The 16,959-nt window shown below is 40.8% G+C and overlaps 1 protein-coding gene across 8 annotated transcripts in view; it reads right to left on the reverse strand.

Annotated features, from left to right (window-relative positions):
- Window positions 1-877: 877 nt before the first annotated feature.
- usp9 (ubiquitin specific peptidase 9) overlaps window positions 878-16,959 on the reverse strand; it is a 36,205-nt gene continuing 20,123 nt past the window's right edge. For 2 of the 8 annotated variants that reach the window (XM_028022904.1, XM_028022901.1), the window contains exons 24-47: window positions 16,332-16,610; window positions 16,074-16,199; window positions 15,772-15,909; window positions 15,503-15,669; window positions 14,615-14,723; window positions 14,374-14,520; window positions 14,124-14,270; window positions 13,827-14,034; window positions 13,512-13,732; window positions 12,237-12,424; window positions 11,428-11,601; window positions 11,197-11,338; window positions 9,714-10,470; window positions 7,658-7,781; window positions 7,337-7,562; window positions 7,110-7,239; window positions 6,832-7,017; window positions 6,298-6,518; window positions 6,075-6,163; window positions 5,406-5,562; window positions 5,036-5,248; window positions 3,342-3,371; window positions 2,116-2,214; window positions 878-1,345 (exon numbers count right to left, since the gene is read on the reverse strand). In XM_028022904.1, the coding sequence (XP_027878705.1) occupies window positions 1,049-1,345; window positions 2,116-2,214; window positions 3,342-3,371; window positions 5,036-5,248; window positions 5,406-5,562; window positions 6,075-6,163; window positions 6,298-6,518; window positions 6,832-7,017; window positions 7,110-7,239; window positions 7,337-7,562; window positions 7,658-7,781; window positions 9,714-10,470; window positions 11,197-11,338; window positions 11,428-11,601; window positions 12,237-12,424; window positions 13,512-13,732; window positions 13,827-14,034; window positions 14,124-14,270; window positions 14,374-14,520; window positions 14,615-14,723; window positions 15,503-15,669; window positions 15,772-15,909; window positions 16,074-16,199; window positions 16,332-16,610 (4,575 nt within the window). In that variant the 3' untranslated portion in view covers window positions 878-1,048. The remainder of the gene's footprint in view (window positions 1,346-2,115; window positions 2,215-3,341; window positions 3,372-5,035; window positions 5,249-5,405; window positions 5,563-6,074; window positions 6,164-6,297; window positions 6,519-6,831; window positions 7,018-7,109; window positions 7,240-7,336; window positions 7,563-7,657; window positions 7,782-9,713; window positions 10,471-11,196; window positions 11,339-11,427; window positions 11,602-12,236; window positions 12,425-13,511; window positions 13,733-13,826; window positions 14,035-14,123; window positions 14,271-14,373; window positions 14,521-14,614; window positions 14,724-15,502; window positions 15,670-15,771; window positions 15,910-16,073; window positions 16,200-16,331; window positions 16,611-16,959) is intronic. The other 6 variants (XM_028022899.1, XM_028022900.1, XM_028022906.1 and 3 more) reach the window with 4 other exon arrangements.

A 16,959-nucleotide genomic window follows, 5' to 3' on the forward strand; every position in this document is an offset into this window, starting at 1 on the left:
AAAAAAAAAAAACAAATAAAAGTCACCCTCGTTGTGGATAGGGGAAGTTCAGTAGAAAAAAGAACGAGGGAAAAATAAAACCAAACAGAAAAAAAAAACAAAAACCTAAAGGGTAAACAGCACCCCTCTGGAGGTTTGGATTAAGAACAGCTTTAGGTTGTTATGATCACAAGTCTTCCCTTGGGCTACACTATTCTGGTGAGAAGCCATGCTAAATGTTACAGCATATTAACTAGAGCTTCAAAAAGGTCTGAAGTAAGAACCAGAACAAACGGAAAAAAAAAAAATGAAAAAAAAAAGAAGAAAGGCAATGAGTTTTAGAACAATTGTTTGCATCACTGCTTTTTCACATCAACCGAACACCGTTAAAGTCCACCCAACCAGTATCACACTAAAACCCCAACCACAGCTCGCGAGTCGATTTGGCATGGGTCGTAAGGTTGCCAAGTAGAATTATTCGAATTATGATAACAAAGAGTCCTTCGACGGCTGAATGACCAGACAACGTCTGATGGTAGAACAAACTTTACTGCTGAGCATGGGTGATAAAACAAAGAGGAGTTGTTGTCGTCTTCTTAGAGGTTTTTCCTTTTTTGGGACTTTTTTTCTTATTTATAGTATCCATTTTGTTTTTCCACTTCTGCAACGTCTCCCAACAGCAACCCGCGCCGAGTTATGCTACTGGGGCAATCTGAACAGTCAGAAACATTAACATACTATTTACACCTTTTCGTCGTGTAGGCAAGCGCATCAGCATCGTCAGCTCTGGGAAATTTTTGTTTCTCTTATTAGAACTCTTGTCCCACTCCTTCGCCTCCATAGTTGCCAGCAGGCCCCCCCGCCCTCCCTGTCACGCAGTCGGGCAGCTCCAGGCCAGGGAAGAGCGTCCCCAACAGGCTGGGGCTGGCGAGAGGCCCGGCTCTGCCCTGCCTTGGGGCCGGCGAGAGAGAGAATGAGAGAGAGAGAGAGACTGTTGACCGAAGGATGAGAGGAAGGTGAGCGGAACGACGGAGGCTCGAGGCACAGCAGAAGAGAGAGGGAGGCGAGGTTACTCCTTGGGAGGGGCGGGTGCTGGGGTGGAGGTCGAGGTTGAGGCTGGGGCCGAAGCTGGGACCGGGGCCGGGGCCAGGGCCGGGGCTGGGGCTGGGGCCGGGGCTGGGGCCACCTCCTCGGTGCCATCCCAGGTCTCTTGTGCTCGCGGGCCCGAGCTGGGAGCAGTACCGGGGCCCGGGGTCGGAGTCTGGGTCGGGCCTGGAGTCGGGGCGGACGCTGGGCCGGGACGCTGAGGGTTGTTCATGTGCTGAGCAGCGGGCCCGGTGTACGGCTGCCCATGGGGGTGGTTGTTCTGTTTGAGAAGAGAGATGGAGGGACGGTCATGATGTGTATTTACGATTTATTTAGCGGAAGTCAGATCTTGAACCAACATTTTCCCAGGAAATGGACTCTGATAAGCATCTAAAAATCTAGCTTTCCTGGCTTCACACTGGTTTGTCATCAATCTCAGGCATCACGTTCTACTATGCCTGCTGTTGATTGGTTGAAATAAAGCTGCATAGAACTTAAAAACCTTAGACCTTTTCCACAAACGGATATAAAAACGTCAGTAGCTGCTAAATGCTGAAGCAGAAATAAGACATTAAGCTATTGTTGGTCTTCTGAAAAACAAAAAATACCACATGGCAAGCTAAGAGCTAACTTTTAGAAAATGTAAAAATCTTTTTATCTTAAAGTGGAAAGAATGCATGCATACTGTGCTTCAACATGTTTGTATCACGACAAAAAGTAAAGTATTTGAATGGCATCATAAAGCAGATCACTTCCAAGTGAGCTGAAAGGTTTATTCTAAAACGCAGCCGTCAGTGTTGCATCGCTACAAACTAGAAACCCAAGGCACTAGGTTATGTCAGCACTCGGATCCAAACACCTAAACGTCGTGCGTTGCCACAGTAACCGCTGCTGTTAATGGACGCAAGAGTCCAGTTACAGGAAACAGACACCACCTTCATCTGCTTTCAAAGAATAGAAACTATATCGCTTGATTTGCATCAGTTTAAATAATAATAATAATAATTAAAAAAACAGAACAATGGGGGAGTTTGTCCGGTCATATCCTACCTGCTGGAACTGGGTGGTTCCAGGAGAATGAGGGTACAGAGAGGTGTCCTCAGGTGGAGACGAGTCTTGATCATCAGGTGCTTCCTGTTCATCTGGCTCCTGGAATAGAAAAATCGCCACCGGTCAGACGAGTCGGACGTTTCAACGCTACATGAAAAAATAGAATCTGCCTGTTTATTTGGACAATGCCCTGAGTACAGTCTAAGCTTTGGTGTTTTGCTGAGATTAGATTGTGTTTCAGTGTGGGTGGGTGGACAGCTCACCTAAGAGCCTTCTCTCTACTTATAGAGGTGACAGAGATCACATGCACCTCTCTACGCTGCACGAACAGCAGACCGTTTCTGCAGGTTGACTTATTACTTCTATTTTCGAGCTGAAATATCTGGCTTAAAGAATGACAGATTAATGAAACTTTTTTTTAAATCATTTTTGACTGGAGACGCTAACTTCTTGTATTAAATGGGAATTATACTCTCCATACTAATAGTTTCACTGTCCAATTCAGTCTTTGTGTTCTGACATAAATTAAACAGAAAATTAAATCTTGCATAAGGATATATTTTTCCAGATAGGGCTCTATAAGACTAAAACATATCTTCTAAAATGATAAAATAGTTTCACTTGTGGCTTACATACCCTAAGGAATGTGTCAATGACTCAAGTTTCCCTGTGATTGTACAGGCCAGAATATATACAAAATTACATTTCTGTGGTAAAATTCCTTTTTCTTATAAAATATAAAGATTTTCTGAGAAAATACATTTTGCATTCCCACAAATTAATAGAAACAAAAGCTTAAAGTGTAATAGTTCTCTGTAACGTACATCACAAATTTATCACTGATATAAACAAACTTCTTAGTGATTTTGTAGTTTAATAAATGCTTCTGTGGACAGTAGCAGCAGTCAGTGGTTGCTTGGTTACTGCCTGTTAAACAGAGCAGGACGCTACCTAGCTTTCCTTCAGCAATAACAAAATCTTTTTTCTAAACATGTTAAGTCACAGTAGTCTAAAATATGACAGAAGATGGAAAAGTGATGTGCAGTTTTAGGAATAAATGGGTTTTATTGTGACAGTGTAAACTGTAAACCTTAAAACTATCTGAACAGTTGTTGAATGTGTTTGGAGGCCTAAACATTGATCAATACTCCATGTTCCTCTGCTGAATCTTTAGGGAGATTTTGTTGAATTTCCTTCCCTGATGTCGTGTTGCCTGGAATACTGACCTTCCCTGGGCTTTCCTGAGTACACTTGAGCTGTGTATGGAATATTACAGGAGAAGTGTGTCATTTAACTGGATTTTTTTCATCATGATAAATACAAATAGCTCATGTGAAGTGAGAAATAAAGAATTTGGGGTTTATTGGTCAAATCGGCTACGAAAACCAGACATATTCATCTGACTAAACAATTTGCGTAGAATAATTTAGGTCTAGAAATTACATTTTCAATTTTTGTTTATCTCCACAAATTGACAAAACAGTTCAAAAGTTAAAGAACACAGCATAGCATATGTATTCTGACATGTATATTAATAATACCTACAACACAAACAACAACAAGGTAAGTGATTTTATGGGTTGTTGTGCTGAGATGATGTGATCAAACTCAGTTGAACAAAATTTCGTTTGTAGAGATTTTCCACCAGAGGTTCCAGTTCTTAACAAGGGCCGGTGCCAAAGCCAGTTCTTAACTGGTTCTGTGAAACAACCAGTTTGCTTTTCCACAACCTGAGAGCAAAGTCATTATATCATTATAAAGAACTAACCAATTTATTGTTTGGTTTTCCCCTTTTTCTTTTTCCCGTTTTTGTGAAGGACTGTAAGGGCAAATGTAGCACCTTCCTGTAGCCAGGTATTTGTTGCATTATGGGATGTTGTAGAGTAAACTAATCTTTCAGTAAACTTTTCATACTTTTACATGAAATAGTAGCAAGAACGAGAGTAATATCAACATCTCTATTTTTTTTAAAAAGCTCAGAACTGGATTCCTGTGCTTACGGTTGGTTTTCCACCCCGGATACATTTGACCAGTAAACAGATTTAACGTTTCCATGTCGTTTGTAGTGACAAGTTTTGGTCTCACAGGAGCTTACCCTGCATGAAAAAACCCCAAACAATCTGGAAAAAGTTGCCAGTCAAACTCAACTACTAATCCACACCAAAGTTAACTGTGGGAAAACGTCCTTATTCCAGTTAAAGTGCACGGCAGGGTTTTTCCTTGTGTTTCGGTTTCAAATCTGACAAAAGCTAGACTGCGGTTTTAAACATGGCGCTCTTGATGAAAGCATTTTTTCCCTTTGGCCCAGCAGCAAATTGGTCCAGGGTTAGCAGCTGTTGAGAACTGTTGCTCAATAAGCTCTAGCACCAGATAAGAACTGGAACCAGGTTGGTGGAAAAGGCCCTTTAAGAGTTTTTTCTTAACATCTCTAAATATACAGTAAAGTCAACAATTATTCATACCCCTGGCAGATTTTGGGTTAAAGTTATATTTGACCAAATTGTTTCTTCACTAGAAGTAATAAAGTGTTTCGAGTGACCCAGCCAGTTTTCACTCAAATCTAACAAAGAACAGAGCTGAAGATTATGACTATTAATGGCAAGGAAGCCATTAATAGTCATAAAACCAGCAACTATGAGGAAGTTTTGATTGCTAAAAATTGCCAATGATTTTTTTCCTCACAGATTATTGGGCAATATTTAGATAATTTTGCCACTTATTGAAATGTAAAGAAATTAATTCATTCATTAATCCAGTCTCATTTCTTCTAAAATAAATACAATTTCTAAGATGAATCAATTTTTAAATCTAAATCGGCTAGGGGTATGCATCACTTTGGGGTCAACTGTATCATTTACAGCTACATGATTAGGTCAGTGTGAAATTGTGGGTGTGTAGGGTGATCTGTGAATGCCGTTACCTCTTCAGGACAGAGTTCACAAGCCTTGGCCAGTGTCATGCGTGCACTGTGGGAGCGCTCAAGAAAATATCCATTGGAGGTCTCGTTGCTCTGAACTGGAGGGGACCAGTTGTTGTATGTGTACTGGGGGTTTCCCGTGTATGGCCGCCTCTCCAACTCGTCCCCCAACCACTCCACTGCCCATGTCCACTTTCGCTTCAAGTCACCATTGCTCTGTAAGAGTGCAAACGAAAGTCAGCTACGGGCTTCCTGATTTTGTTGACAGGCTAAATCAAATTGAACTACGCCTAATCGACAAGCCTGTCCCATCTAGTGGCTGACTGAATGTAGCATCAGATAAGTAAACAGCTGTGTATGTTAGAATGAGTACCTGCAGGATCTGATATGCCACAGAGCAGTTGCTAAAGAGGGCCACCATGCACTTGATGCACTGATAGGCCCGTTTCTGGTAGTGGTTTTTCGAGCGCTGAATGGTGTCAAATAGCCCATCTCTGTCATCAGGGATGCCTTTCAGCACATTGTGGATCCTTAATATGGACACAAAAAAAGTGCAAAGTTAAAGACAATGACCAGAGAAAAAGCAAATGCAACTTGTTCAGGGCCTTGAAAAAAAACATTATGTATAGTTTGTCACAGAACAAGCCTAGAATTCAATGTATTTTCTGGGAATGTATGTGAATCAACACATCAGTGTATACTTGACTCGTGGCTTTTAAGTTGTTTTACAAAGAAAAAGCTGAATGGTGTGGCATGCTTTTTTTTAAAAAACTCAAGATTCTTCTTGAGTTTTAAAACTACAGAAAGAATTTTCTCTGATGTAAACTCAAGTTTTAGCTATGGTTGTGTGCTTAGCGTTATTGTCCTGATGAAAGCTGTACCTCCACACCAGCCTCATTTACAGACTAAATTAGCTTTATTATTGATTATTTTAATATTGCTCCAGCATAAAATTCACAAAAATACATTGATGTTATTGGCTGTCATATGACAAAATATGAAAAGGATACATATGAATACAATATACTACAGTCAATCTGACCTGTGTGTTTGCCAGGAGTCCTCAATGAGTAAGATTTGTAGCAACAAGTCAAGGTAAGGCCTCAGCTCATAGGTGTAGGAATATGCCACCTGCAAACAAACACAGGTTATCGTTCCAGTCTTGCCTTTGGGATTAATAAAGTATTTTCAAACTGAATCTGAACAACTACCCGTAACAAACATTTCAGCGACCCAGCTTGTTAAAAGAGGCGTCGGATGTTTACCTGCCAGAGCAGTTCACTGAGCACAGTGGAGGAAAATTGAGGGTTTTCCCAGCAGCAGAAGCGAAGCAGCTTCACCGTCTCCTCCGAGTTGCTGCAGTCCTCAATGATCTTCTTCACATAACTAGTCCGCACAAACAAAATCTCTGCCACTAGCTGCTGCACCGGCATGACAGGAGCCGTCAGGTTGGTGTCCCCGTACGGGTTAGGAAGAGGAGGATTACCTGGTAAAATACAAAGTAGCAGTGCATTTAGAGTAGGGCTGCAACAGATGATTATTTTACTAATCATTTAATTATCAAAAACAACTGCTTAATTGGATTATAAGATTGGCACATTGTGCAGATCTTTCATTTAACAATATTAGAAATGAACAAAATTGCAAAACAAGAAATGATTCAGCTAATTTAAAAAAAAAAAAAAAACAGTTTACTGCCTAAAATTTAGTAACCGTAATCCTTTAGAATACTCTAAATACTAGGTCTTTCACAAAAATAAAAATAAAAAAAGAGGAAAGAAGACCAAAGTCCCACCTACCATTAATTGAGGACTGCATACGGGAGGAGACGTCGCAGCAGCGGACAAGCTGGGAGACCACAGTGTAGAGCTTGCCCAGCTCAGCATACTGGTACTTAATGGGAGGCCCTGGACCCTCGTCCAGAGCAACTAACATGAACGTGGCGGGAACATTTAGCTTCAGTAGCTGAGTCTTCTCTGCCAGACCTGTGTGGTTGAAGAACCAAAGAGTCAAGATGAAAATTAAAAACAGCACTTAAATCTCAAAATAACTAATGGAAGATCAGTTTGCCGCTTACCCAGATTGGCATACATGACAAAGAGGTTAAAGTACTGCTGGAGGTGGCGGCCATGTTCAGAAACCTCTCTTCTGAGCAGGTTGAGTACAGCTCTCAACAGATGGTCACTAAGGCTGAGATTATCACAGCCCTGATGTACGAAGAAAAAACAACAGTCAACCGAACAGTCAAAGGGGGGCAAAAATCTCTATTTCTGAAACTGCTGAACCCATAAAATCCACACCAACCTGAGTGGAGGATCCTGGCGAAGCTGTGGGTGAGGGGCACGGTCCGTCTTGCAGGGAAAAGTGAGCGATGAAGACTATGAGCTTGGAAAACGCCCCACGAACCTCTGCGCTCGGGCACTCGAGCAAGTACTCGGAGAAGCGATTGGGGTAAGCAAAGAGAACATTGTGTGCAAACCAATAGCGTACATTCTTACTGTGTCTCAGCAGGATGCAGAGGGCGTCATACCTAAACGGGGAAAAAGAAAAGAGCAATCATGCTTTATGGACAAGAACAAAAACCTTTTTTTTTTTTTAAATGAACAAACAGCAAACAGAACTGACCAGTCACTGGCAGGACCCCGTACTAATTTCTTTGTGTGAAAACCTGTGCTGAAGAGGAACCGAGCAGCCAGCTGAGCACTGATCATAGCAATCTCCTCTGCCTCTGGCAGAAGGTGGTCTTGTCCTGAGATGAAAGAAAGCAATAAAATTCTGAAAAAGTGCTCAGCGATGTGCTTTGTTTACTTCACTGCAGCATAAATACTCTCATGAAAATAAAAGGAGCGTCTCCCTTGTTTTCCCCAACGCCAAACACAGAACCGAAAATAGTTATTTTGATGTTTTTAAAACCAAACAAGAAAAATGTTTGAATTGCTATGTGAATTTAATATTTAGCTAGGTTTCCTATAACACGTTTACAACATAAAGACGATTATCTGTATTTTATAGTCATTTCCTATTAAACTGTAAAATAAAAGAAAAGAAAAAAAAGACACCAGTATGGCCCAGTGTGAGATTGTCATGGTACCAGAATCTCAACAAAATAAGGCCATTCATGTTTTTTTTAATTATTGCTGTTTTGCTCCTTATAATTTAACACTGGAAATCTAAAATGCTGATATGAGCAGGATATCTAGTCTGTTCAGTCGACTTGCAGTTTGTTGCCAAAAACTGCTCTTCATGACTAATACTTTTCCAAACATAAATAAGTTTAAGCAATGAAAAAAAAAAAAAGCATGGTAGCCTTCATCTTGACTGCTGATCAGAAGTGTGCAGCAATAGGTTGGGAGGGGCAATGTTGGTGAAAGCTCCCTTCACTCCCTCTGGCCTCCTTTTAAACAGGACTATAAAAAAACAGGAATGTGCCGTCTTTGTTACAAAAAGCTACTGCAATAATGGTTTTAATACCCATTTTTCTGTAAAAAAATAAAAATAAATAAATTGCTGAATATTGGCGTTATAAATGTTATAAATGGTGTTATAAATGCACTTGATACAAATATTAGAAAGGCAGTGTAATTCTGAGCGTTATAAACTACCCTTTGGTCCAGAATAATGCTGGATATTAAGATCAGTTTTGAACTGTCATTTTCAAAACACAAAGACGGAAGATTAGTGAAATCTAAATGCACAGAGACATGATGTGGACTTAATCAGCGCTCAAAAGATCAAAGAAGGGAAAACTAATAATATGAGGAGGGATTTGATTCAGGGAAATAATTGGAGTTAAAGTGGAAGAAATAAACACAAACGGCAACTAATAGCTGCAGTTTTTCAAACATTGGCTTCAAGCAGCAGCCAACGTTTTCCACACAGTTTATGTTTCAAGTGTAAAAATGATTGCTAACCAAAGTTATTCATGTCACTTCAATGTGGAAAAGGTGTGAAAATGTAAATACCGCTTGCACACACCTTTTCCGTTTTTGCCATTTCTCCACTCACACTTAAATGTTTCAGATCAAACTAATTCTAATGTCAAAGACAAAGATAGCAAGTGTAAATGTAGTGTAGTTTCAAAAGGTTTTCATTTGTTTTCAAGGCTTTAAGACAATGTGAGCCATTATCCACAAATAGAAAGAAACATAGAACAGTGGGGGGAAGTAGCTTGGCTATCAAAATGAGCCTAACAGCGCAACAATGACTTATCCCGATCAACATCTGAAGCCTCACTCGCCCCAGTTTGGGTCAGTGTTTGTGATTCTGCAATTAAAAAAAGAGACACTGGGCAAGAACTGCATCTACTGAAGGGTTCTATGGTGAAAACAACTGCAGGACAATAAACTCTGTTATCTATCAGAAAGTCATTAATGAGAATGAGATGCAGTTTGGCTTTATGGTGAGTGTTATTGCTGAGACGGGCAAATCCAGTTGTTAGGTTTAGGAGGCTATTACATTTTCACACAGGATCAGTTTGGTGGTGGATAGCTTTTTATGCTGCAGTAAATAAAATACATTTTTGAAAATAGGTTTTTTGGATTTTGTATGATGATCTGAAACATTTAAGTGTCACAAAAAAAAAAAAAACAATCAGAAGAAAAACGTTATTTACAATCTGGGATCTGGCAAGTATTTTGTACTTTTCACAGATGAAAGAAAAAGAAAAAAACAAGGTGCATACCTGGAGGAGGGTTTAAATAGACACTGTTACAGGTCAGAAGTTTCTTAATGAACTGGAAATATTCCAGGCTGTATTGCATTCGGTTGTGCATGAACTGGACGTTCTGCTTGCGAACGCTGCACTCGATGACGCTCGGCATCTTGACCTGATGGGGCTTGGTGGAGGACAGGTTCAGCTCTGAGATATATTTGACAAGTTCACTGTCCTTGTCCAGCGAGTCCATACGCTCGTAGAACAGGATGTAGGCGTTCCACCATCGCTTCTGCCTCCGATACGACATCCGCTTCATCATGTGGTCGAACACCTCGCCCATGTACTCTCCCCCGAAGCACTGGTTCTTCATCTCCTCCTCGTCGTCCATCTTGCATTCCGTCACGTCGCCGTCATCGAACTTATACCAGCGGTTCTTCTCGCCGTCGCCCCCGTTCCGCTGGATTATGTAGGAGTAGTAGTGTCCGCCGCTCGCCTGGCCCGAGTGAACCAGCACTCCCACCAGGCGGTACTTGGAACTGCCCGGCGGCGTGGGTTCGGACGGCTCGTTCTGTTGGATCACCTGGTTCTCCGGGTTCACGTCGTCGCCCTCCAGCTTGGCCACGCCTGCTACCGTATACGGCTCCATGTCCAGCTCCCGCGGGAACTCAAAGTAGTCGTTAAACTTGATGGCGCACTCCCTCTCCCAGTCGTAGTCGAAGCGCTTCAGCTGGATGGCCAGGACAGGCGGCAGCTTCTTGATCAGTAGACGCTTCACTGTGTCCACCTGAAAAATCAAGAGGGATTTAGAAATCTCACTTGGGCAGCGACTAACTATTATTATACTAATCGATTATTATTCTATTGATTTTATTTGAAAATTAATCACATAAAAAAAGATTGGTACATTCTGCAGATAATCCATTAAGCCTTGTTTAAACAACAACAGAAATACATGAAAATGCAAACAACTAATTAAATTCCTCATCCTAATGATTATCCTAGTAATCGATTATCTTACTGATTATCTTTGACGATTAATCCATCACCTGGGTTAAAAAATTCCCTGGAGCATTTTTATACAATATTTGAAATACAAGTTTAAAAAATCTAATCTAGGGTGTGCTGTGGTGGTGTAGTGGTTAGCGCGACCCATATTTGGAGGCCTTCAGTCCTCGACACCGCCGTCGCGGGTTCGACTCCCGGACCCGACGATATTTGCCGCATGTCTTCCCCCCTCTCCTTCCCCGTTTCCTGTCAGCCCACTGTCATATAAGGGACACTAGAGCCCACAAAAGACCCCCTGGAGGGGTAAAAAAAAATCTAATCTATAACTCAATTCATTTTGGGGGGAGGAGAGGTTAATTTCTAAAACAATTTTTTTTTTTTTGGAGAAATTAAAAATAAAATGATGATGATGCAAAGGAATCGCAATCACAATTAATCGTTCTAGATCTAGTTTTAAACCTTCCATGCGGTTGTTGTGACTATTTAAAAAGCTCTGTAGTCTTACCTTCTTATTGCATTTCTCACAGTGGTAGGCATTGGCTCCTTCAAGCAGATCTCCTTTAACATATTGCTCCATCGAGTCCAACAAGTTCTGGTGGTTTCTAATGTCCACGTTTAATGTTGTAAACGACTCCTCACACTCGTATCTGACGATAGAATAGTTATTAATAAAAAACTAATTTAACAGCACTTTTATTGTTATTAAAGTAACTAAGTACAGTCAGATAGTGCTCACCTATGGGGACACCCTTGACAAATCTTTTGGTCAGCAAAGGACCCTCCCAGCACCTTGCTGAGCATCGGAGGGTGACCTAAAGCTTTCAGAGCTTCATCCAAACTGTCCACCAAAGAGTTGAAGAACTCCAAAGCGTCATGCTGCTCCCTCAAATTTACTGGCTCCCCCCATAATCTAAAAAAAAAAAAAAAGAAAAATCAACAGAAATCAACAGAGATGGTTTCAGGAGACTTTTCCTTTCATGAAATGTATTTCTATGCCAGCACAGAGAGCTGTTGGATAAAATCTGAATTTAACAACTGGCAGCACAAGAAGTGTGAAAAGAGGAAGCACATTCTTAATACAACTCTAACTAAAATATCAGGTCTTATAAGAGTTTTTAGCCATTTTTACAAGTTTATCAAATATGACACAGTAATTATTTCCTTTGTCCATAAGCTTCTAAAAACTTTAAGACTCTACATTCCTGCTCATGTTGTTTGGTGAGCGCCACTTGTGCTCCACGCAGACTGACACAAAAATAGAGATGAGCACAACTAACCGAAACGTTTGTGAACACAAAAATACTTCTGAGTTTAAATCAGAAGTATGCATTCTCAGTCTAGCTATAACCCATTTTAAATGTACAAAAAGTTGTCTTTGAGTTCACAGCAGACACATCTGTTAGGGAAAGAAATGTAAAAATGTAATGAAATAATCCAAACCTACAAAATTCTTCAACCCATCATTTTTCTAACAGTAATCTGGAATATTTTTCCAAAAGGAAATGATGCATACCCCCATCAAAGTATGAACAATCTTTAAAATACCTGAACTGTTTCCAGAAGCCTCTTGGGACGTAGTACTGCAGTCTGGATGCAGCCAGGTGACCGAAGATGACCTGTAGGTGACGCAGCACCCCGATGTTGTACTCTTTCCTGTCCTCTGATTTACTGGAGGGTTTGTCATCAAACTGGTGGTGGTAGCTGAAAACTTCATCACGAGGGTCTACATTACTCTGTGGAAGCAAAATCTAAATTGTAAAAAAACCAAACCTGTCATGAGTGCAAACAAGTGAATTTATTAGTCATTAAAAGTTTAGGAGAAACTCCAGCGGTGTTAGTGCCATTTCTTGCATCATTAACTTGAACTGAGAGCAGCTCGCTGCTTGATTTGGAAGTAATGGCTCTTAAAAACTGATTTCTGGGACCAATTTATGCAAAGATAGTATTGTGACATTTCGCTGCATATGAGTGTTGAGCTGTTACACATACATTTGTTTCTGTGGAGACTTTCTACTAATACATGCATGGCTCTACGCTTGCTCTAAATTGCATTTTTATGTCAACTTGAGGCTTGAGCCCCAATCAGTAGCTGTGTTTTCATCGTTTATTTTATGTGCATTTTGAAGTGTTGCATTACAGAAGCTTCAACAGCAAAAATTAAAACAACTTCCTCAATTTCCCAAAAACGTTTTACACTCGGTTGAGGTGATTTTTGGGATAGCTGAAGTGCATTAACTCTCCCTTTAGAGTGAATGCACTAAAGGGGAGATGGAAACACATTTGCCGAATGAGTTATTCCTAATAAGACATTCTTGTCGCCAATGACGATTTCAGAAAATTTTTAAGTCCAAAAGTCTAGCATGGAGTGGAGAACTGCACATTTTTTTCTGAAATATATGGTCCGCGCTGGTTTGCAGTCTCTAGATCATATTTATAACAGCAATAAATATAATAATCTAACAAATTTATGGTTTGTGTAACCTGGTTGATTCACTCCAAACCAGTAGATGGAAACATGCCCAATTTGGCAACAATTTAAAATTTTGATCAAAATCCATAATAATAAGTACAGATCATGACAAGCTGTGCCTTGAGCAATAGAGAGGACATGAATTTACGTGTTGATTTGCAGCCTGCAGAGAAACAAGGTTGGTCATTAACTTGCTACTTACTGCATTTCAGACCATTGTACAGGTAGGTTTACCCAAAATAAAGATGTCTTGAAGTGAGACATCAATGTTGGTCATTCCTTGCATTTGGCAGAAATGATCAGACCCTATGATTGTAGCCCACACAGACATCTCACATTATTTCTAGTACCTCATTTTCCTGCTTCTCGTCACCAGACATGTCATCGTCCACGTCGGTGCCTGTGCCCTCGATCGCCAAGATGCCGTTGCGGATTGGAGGGATCATGTAAAGCTGCTGGATAACAGAGTTCATATAGCAAGTAGCACCGGCGTTCTTCAGGCCAACAAAGCCTTTGTTAGGGCGTGGTCCCACGGGAGGCAGGTACTCCCACTCTGTCAGTGTCTCGCAACCTGAATGTGGAGGCAGGAGGAAAACTCAATTCAACGCAAATTGATAAATTATGTGGCTGCTGCTTGTGAACCTGTCATTGAAATGTCTCCCTACCCAGGTAGTACATGTCCGTTAGGGTGTCAACTATTTGTTTGAGGTTGCGGACGCAGCCGACTGCTAGCGCCACCAGAAGCTCGAAGCCGGCGTTGATGGATGCAGGAGTGCTACACACTGGGATGGCCTGCTCTGTGGGGAACTCCCCACTCTTCATGTACTGCAGGTAAACATTAGATGCTGGGAAGATGAAGTCGTCGATCAGCTCCTAATTAAAAAGAGAGGAAGAAATATAAGCAATGAGAGTAAACTGCTAAAAAGGATGTGTTTTGGGGTTTTTTTTAAGTCTGTCTGTACCTTAATGAGATTTGCTCCTCCCTTCTCACAGCCAATGTAGTATTTCTTTTCAGGCGTCTGGAAGGCCAGAAGCTCTTTGGTGACACCGAGGTGGCCCTCCAAGATGGTTTCTTCCACACCAGTTTCTCCTGTCCTCTTAACCTCATCCTGATGAATGAAATTATGTTTGACCTCGAGCAAGACCGCATCCTCTAAACTACAACTGAGCTTTCAAGAGCAAAAGAGAATCCAGCCAAAGTATGAATCTCACCCGTATTCGTTTGAGCCAGTCGATCTCGTTGTTGAGCAGCACCTCGGCGTTTGGCAGGTTGATGTTACTGTTGTAGGCGTAGTTAAGCAGATGTCGGAGCAACGTGAAGTAGTCCCCTGCGTGTTTGGCTCGCTCTTTGGCTGTGCTCTGGACAGAGAGTTAACAACTGGATGAGTGAACTCGCGGCAAATGAGGTCAGATGAACATTTGGCGTACAATCGCAATCTGTGTAGCCACTTACCCCGAGCACTGTGAAGAGGAGGGTGATGAAGAAAAGAAGAGGCCGATGCCCCATGCAGCACCTAGTCGCCATTAGGAAAAACTGCTCTTGGGCCATCTGACGCACAGACCTGTTTAAAGGAGATTTAAACGTAAGAATCATAATAACAAAATAGGCCTGAAACGATTAATTGTACCAGTTGTGATGAATCAATTATTGAGGTAATCGTCAACTAATTTAGTAATCAATTAATCATTAAGTGGAGGATATAAACCAACTGTACAAAAAATATATACATTTTGTATTTAAGATTAAAAAAAATATATAAAAAACATATACGTTCTCCCAAAACTCCTCAATGTATAACAATTTTACCTTAACCTGGTTGAAATTCTGTATTTTAAAAAAAAACAAACAACAAAAAAACTAAAGCACATTTTGCTATCCAATAATTAATTGGTTAATCAAGGAAAGGATTTATCACCAGATCAGCACTACACTGTATTCATGATAAGTCAAGCAGACAAGGCAGAGCTTTTCACATGTTGACATAAGTATTTTGTTAATTGCAAATGATTGCATCTTTATTGTTGTTTTTAATATTGTAGTACAAACGCCTAATTGGTTAAATACATTTTCTATCTGACTGTCAAAATAATCAATAGAATATGCAATAACTAGAATAATAATTAGTTGCAGCCCTACTATATGCAGGGGATCAAACAGGCATTTTCTCCTCATTAGTGTACCTCATGTGACAAATGTGATGTACACAATTAAACAAGTTCATATTCATATTTTGCTTTACAAGCTCAAAGCGACAAATTAAGATTTTCTTTTTAATATATTTGTAATAATTTAACTCAAACTGGAAATTAATGAACTTAATGTGCAAACTGAAGCGCTTACTTGCTGTGGCAGTGTAGCAACAAGTCTATGATGAAGGTCTGCCAAGCCTTCTCCTTACTGAGCGTGTCGAGAGCCGTAGGCATGAGGGCAAAACACAGGGTCATCACTTCCAAAGCCTCGCAGCACACCTGCTCATCTTCTCCATCCGGCTCCTTGGCTGCATTAGTCTATAAAGAAAAACAAATTGTGCTTAATTTCAAGATACAACATACACAGTTGAGTTCTTGATAGTCCTTTGAAAATTAGTTTCATTTTGCATAAAATCTTACCTTCTCGTATATTTTACTGATTTCATCATTATTACTAAATACCAGCTGCACTGTGCCACAACCCGATGCCCACACGATTTTCTGCACTGCTCGGATCACGCAAATGTCTGGGATGTACTTCGATGCCTGGAAGAAATTCTGATGAAAAATACAGTTCCATTGAATCCATTATTAATATTGTTTTAAACACTCTACTTCTTACAAACAAACTAGATTTGAGAAACTATTAAATTCAGTGATTAAAATGCCATCAGACACTAAATAATGGAAGCAAAAGTCAGTTAAAGTAAAGTGTCCTTTACCTCATCAGAAATCTGCTGGGCCAGGCGGATAGCTACATTGCGCAACATACATTCAGAGGTAGGGTTGGGAATGTTTTGCAGGGCACTTTGAAGAACCAGCGCCTGGTCGTGAGTCGCCTGATTTATCTGCACACAGTCACGAAAGAAAAAAAATTATTAATTAAACAGAAATAGACAAGTCAAGGCTGCAGCAGGTAAACAACCCAGGAACCGGCTAAACTGGTTTGTCTGTTCACGAGGAAAGAAAGCGTGTCTAACCGGAGAGACGGGAATATTTCCGTCAGCGTTGGGTTGGCAGGCCTCGGCCACAGCCTTCACGTGGCCGAAGCCGACCGCAGTCAGGAGGAGCTTGGCGATCTTCAGAGCATTGAGGTAAGCGCCTCGGCGCGTCTCCATGTCCGCAGACGGGAGGAAGTTGTTCCTGGTGAGCATGCTTAGCACCAGTGGCAGACCGCCGCTCTTCAGGAAGTTGTACTGGAAGTCACTAGCATCCTCACCCAGAGTGGCACTAGCTGGCATCAGCAAAGCATACACAACCTGCAACAAGAACAGGCAGAGAAACCTAACCTTAAATATCTTTATTTAGAAAAATAAGAAATATAACAGCAATTTGCTAACAGTAAGAAGGAGCAAGTGTGGGAAAGTAGGGAGAGCAGGTATAGTGATTTGTAATAACTTGAACAAAAATAAATTGGCTTTAGCTCTGTAACTAGTTACATGCTGGTTAAAACCAAGATATTTTCCCTATTTGTGAATGCAACATATCTAAGCAGATTGCAGTAAAATTAACAATCTTCAGTGTATAAGTTGTTACTGAGAGAGGAAGAGTCAAAGTTAGCCATTTGCAGCATCAGTGAGGTTTTAGATGAGGTCAGTCATTATTTTA

This window comes from Xiphophorus couchianus, chromosome 7 (assembly GCF_001444195.1).
Source record: "Xiphophorus couchianus chromosome 7, X_couchianus-1.0, whole genome shotgun sequence".
NCBI classification, from domain to species: Eukaryota; Metazoa; Chordata; class Actinopteri; order Cyprinodontiformes; family Poeciliidae; genus Xiphophorus; species Xiphophorus couchianus.